The following is a 3,698-nucleotide window of genomic DNA, read 5'->3' as shown; positions in this document are numbered from 1 at the left end:
AGTGGTATCCATTGTAATAGTTGTTTTTTGTGTGACAGGATCAAAACATTTGTAACCTCTCTGAGTCGGAGTTATTCCCACAAAACACATTTTCTTTCCTTTAGGATCAAGTTTACTCGCATTCCTATTAGGATTTCGAATAAACACAGTACACCCAAAAAATTTTAACGGCATAGAATGAAACACCCTTGATTTTGGAAATTCATTTTGGAGAATGCTAATGGGTGTTTTAAAGGATAATATCTTTGAGGGCATGCGATTAATTAAATAAGTTGCATGTAAAACACTGTCCCCCCATAGATAATGCGGAATTTTGGTTGAAAACATTAGAGCCCGAGTGACCTCAAGGATATGTCTATTTTTCCTTTCTGCTATGCCATTTTGAGGTGGTGTGTCAACACATGAACTTTGATGAATGATCCCTTTTTCTTCAAAAAATTTATGTAATGTATGTGTGAAATATTCACGCCCATTATCTCCTAAGCATTTGTATTTGAGTATTAAATTGTGTTTGAATCATATTATAAAAAATTTTAAACACAGTTTCTACCTCTGATTTTTCTTTTAGCAAAAACACCCATGTTACCCGTGTGTGATCATCAATAACAGTCAAAAACCATCTTTTTCCTGAACAAGTCGGGACTCTAGAAGCACCCCATATATCACTATGGATAAGAGAAAGGGTTTAGTTGGTTTATAAGCTCTAGGTGGGTAGGAGTTTTTATGATGTTTTGCTAAAGCACAAATGTCACAGTGAAAAGAAGAAACATCTTTATTAATGAATAAATCAGGAAATAACATTTTCAAATAGTAAAATCTAGGATGTCCTAGACGAAAATGCATCAAATAGATTTCTTTATTACTTGGACATGAGACAATTTGTAGGCAAGTCTTCTCTTGATCGTTATGTGAGTCTGTTCCCTTATCTAGGATATAGAGTCCGTCACTTTCTCTAGCACTGCCAATCATCCTCCCCGATTCCAGATCCTGAAATATACATTGAGAAGATTCAAAAATAGCACGACAATTTAGATCTTTGGTTATTTTGCTAATAGAGAAGAGATTGCATGAAAGGTTAGGGATATGTAGCAGTTTATTCAAGGGTAAAGAAGGTGAGGGAATTATGTTTCCATTCCCTGCAATTTCCGAGAATGAACCATTGGCAATTTTTACTTTTTTATTTCCGGCAGAAGGTTTATAAGTTGAGAATATAGTGGAATTTCATGTCATGTGATCACTTGCTCCTGAGTCAATGATCCAGGTATTTTTGTCTTTTGAACATAGATAAGAGAAGGATATGGATACTATGTTACCACTTTGGACGAAGGAACATGAAGGGTTGTCAGGGCTGGATTTTTGTGAGGACTGTAGTAGTTTCAGGAGTTGTTCAACCTGATCCTTTGTGAAATTTGGCTGTCCTGGGTCGACTTGCTCCTTTTGTGAAGAGTCAGTCGTGGTGTGAAAGGCCTTCTCGTTCTTCTTCTTTGCTCCTGGTGGTTTTCCGTGTATCTTCCAGCAGGTTTCCCTTGTGTGCCATAGCTTCTTGCAATGATCGCACCATGGCTTCTTCCTCTCTTCTTGTCCACTGCCCCGTGTGAAGAGTGCAGAGGGTTCAGCCGAGGAAGGCTCCTCAGTGTCTATCATGATCTTCCTCCGGTTTTCTTCCTGTCTGATTTCGGAGAAGACTTCTCTCATTGAAGGCAGTGGGCGCCTTCCTAGGATCCTCCCATTTGCTTCATCGAGATTCTTGTTAACACCATTAAGAAACATGTAAACACGATCATTTTCTTCGCGTTTTTGTTGCCGCGCGTAGTCAGCGGTACTCTCCCATGTGTCTTCGTAGCACTGGTCTAGTTCTTGCCATAAGGACACCATCTCGTTATAGTAGATCGTCACATCTCCGCTTCCTTGCTTGGCCTGCCATAGCTTCGTCTTCAATTCGAAAATCTGCGAGGAGTTTCCCTGATCAGAGTAGGTTTCCCTCACTGATTCCCAAATTTCTTTCGCTGTCTTCATAAACATGTGAGGTTTTGCAATTGATGCTTCCCTGGAGTTGAGTAGCCACGCCATAACCAGTGAATTCTCAGATCTCCAAATCTGGTAGCCTTCATCGCCTTCCTTCAGATTCTTCACTTTGCCGATCAGGTAGCCTAGTTTTCCTCTTCCATCAATACCAAGCTTTACTTATTGAGACCATTCCAGAAAATTCATTCCATTCAGCCTATGCCCGGTGATGAGCATAGATGAATGGATGGATGACTGAGATGTCTCCATATTGGTTGCTTGAGTTATTTCGGATAAGGAATTTTTGGGGTTTGGTGTGTTTTCCATCTAATTAGGTTAAGAGAGCCTGCAGCTCTGATACCATATGAGTTTTAGAAGGAATAAGAATTATGTTTTATTTCACACGGCTAAACAGCCTATTTGTACACAAAGAGAATAAAATAAAATCCCTCAATTCTAGGAACAAAATAAACTACTTCCTATTTTAATTCTAACCTAATTGACACCGATCCCTATAAACTAGGTAATTAACGAGTTTTCGACATGTCACGAAACCCAAAAATTTCGTGACACAATTGTCACGAAACCCGCAGTGTTTATGTGTTTAATGTTCTAACTCATATGTGTTCAATGTTCTAACTTTTATGTGTTTAATGTTCTAATTTTTAGGATTTCATACTAAGGATAAAAGAAGAAGAAATAGACTCAGGCTACTCGTTCAACTTTCATGGGAACTTGGACGCCTTTGAAAAGGAGACCGGCATGACCGCCAACCAAAAAGACATGTTTTGGGCAGTTTCTGGACATGCCCTTGATAACAAAATCATCCAGAATAATAAGTCATTTGGTATTGAGATCTGGTTATTATGATGGGGCCGGTCCATCGAACAAATCTCTGGTCATGGAGATTGGTGGAAGACCCCGCGAGTTCACCAAAGAGCACTTTTCCCTGATCACAGGGTTAAGATTCAGCGAAAACTACGCTAAGCAACCACGATAAGCTAATGCGGTTGAGGGAGGGCTATACAATGTCACCTTCTGTAATGGTGCTCTTGGACGGAAAAGGGCCAACATTGGTGCAATCCTTGAGACTAGCCAGGAATGGCCAGATGAGAGGAGGGTGAGACTACTCCTCCTCCACTTTCTGTACAATGTTCTCTTGGCAGCCGAGATGACCGTCAACCTCCCCTGCGATAGCTACATCAAGATGGTGGACGACCTGGTTGTTTTCAATAACTACCCATGGGGAAACTTCGCCTAGGACTTCTTTCAAGATTCTATCAAGGGCTTTGTGAGCTTGGCCAAGACCATCAAGGAGGGTAAGAACCCAAAACTCCACCTGCCGGGTTTCGTGCTCCCACTCCAGATTTGGGGTTACGAGTGCATGCCACGATTCGTGGAGTTGGACTTCGCTGCGATACTCGTTGCCGATGCAACGCCGCTGATGAAGCGTTGGGCTACTAAATCAGGGAATGTCTTGGTGTCCCAACTACAAAGATTCGATTCCAAGAGGTATGAATATGATTGATAAGAATATGCACATTTAATTAAATTTTAATCTCTTACTTATAAGAACATGCACATTTAATTAACTTTGGACCTCTTCCGAATCGAATTCAAGCCGATCGGTGGTGAGGTCGAGTCTGCGACAGTTGCGAGGACTATTGTGAGCCCCTCTGAGAAGAGGGAGAAGA

General features: G+C 40.9%; 1 protein-coding gene across 1 annotated transcript; it reads right to left on the bottom strand.

Annotated features, from left to right (window-relative positions):
* Positions 1-952: 952 nt before the first annotated feature.
* Positions 953-2,070, bottom strand: LOC149401322 (uncharacterized). The gene is made up of 2 exons (XM_089610664.1): positions 1,314-2,070; positions 953-987 (listed from the first exon to the last, which is right to left on the bottom strand). The coding sequence occupies exons 1-2, from the start codon at positions 2,068-2,070 to the stop codon at positions 953-955; spliced, it is 792 nt and encodes a 263-aa protein (XP_089466790.1).
* Between the last annotated feature and the right edge of the window lie 1,628 nt (positions 2,071-3,698).

Source organism: Urtica dioica, chromosome 4 (assembly GCF_054948205.1).
Source record: "Urtica dioica subsp. dioica isolate 48M chromosome 4, U.dioica_male_clone48M_v1_H2, whole genome shotgun sequence".
Taxonomy (NCBI): domain Eukaryota; kingdom Viridiplantae; phylum Streptophyta; class Magnoliopsida; order Rosales; family Urticaceae; genus Urtica; species Urtica dioica.
The sequence above is the reverse complement of the archived record's forward strand: the minus strand, read 5'-3'. Positions and strand labels throughout refer to the sequence as shown.

Coding starts and splice junctions, on each gene's coding strand:
- LOC149401322 (XM_089610664.1), bottom strand. CDS start 2,070: ATGGCGTGGCTACTCAACTCCAGGGAAGCATCAATTGCAAAACCTCAC. Junction 988..1,313: donor ATGTTCCTTCGTCCAAAGTG/GTAACATAGTAT, acceptor TGTATATTTCAG/GATCTGGAATCGGGGAGGAT.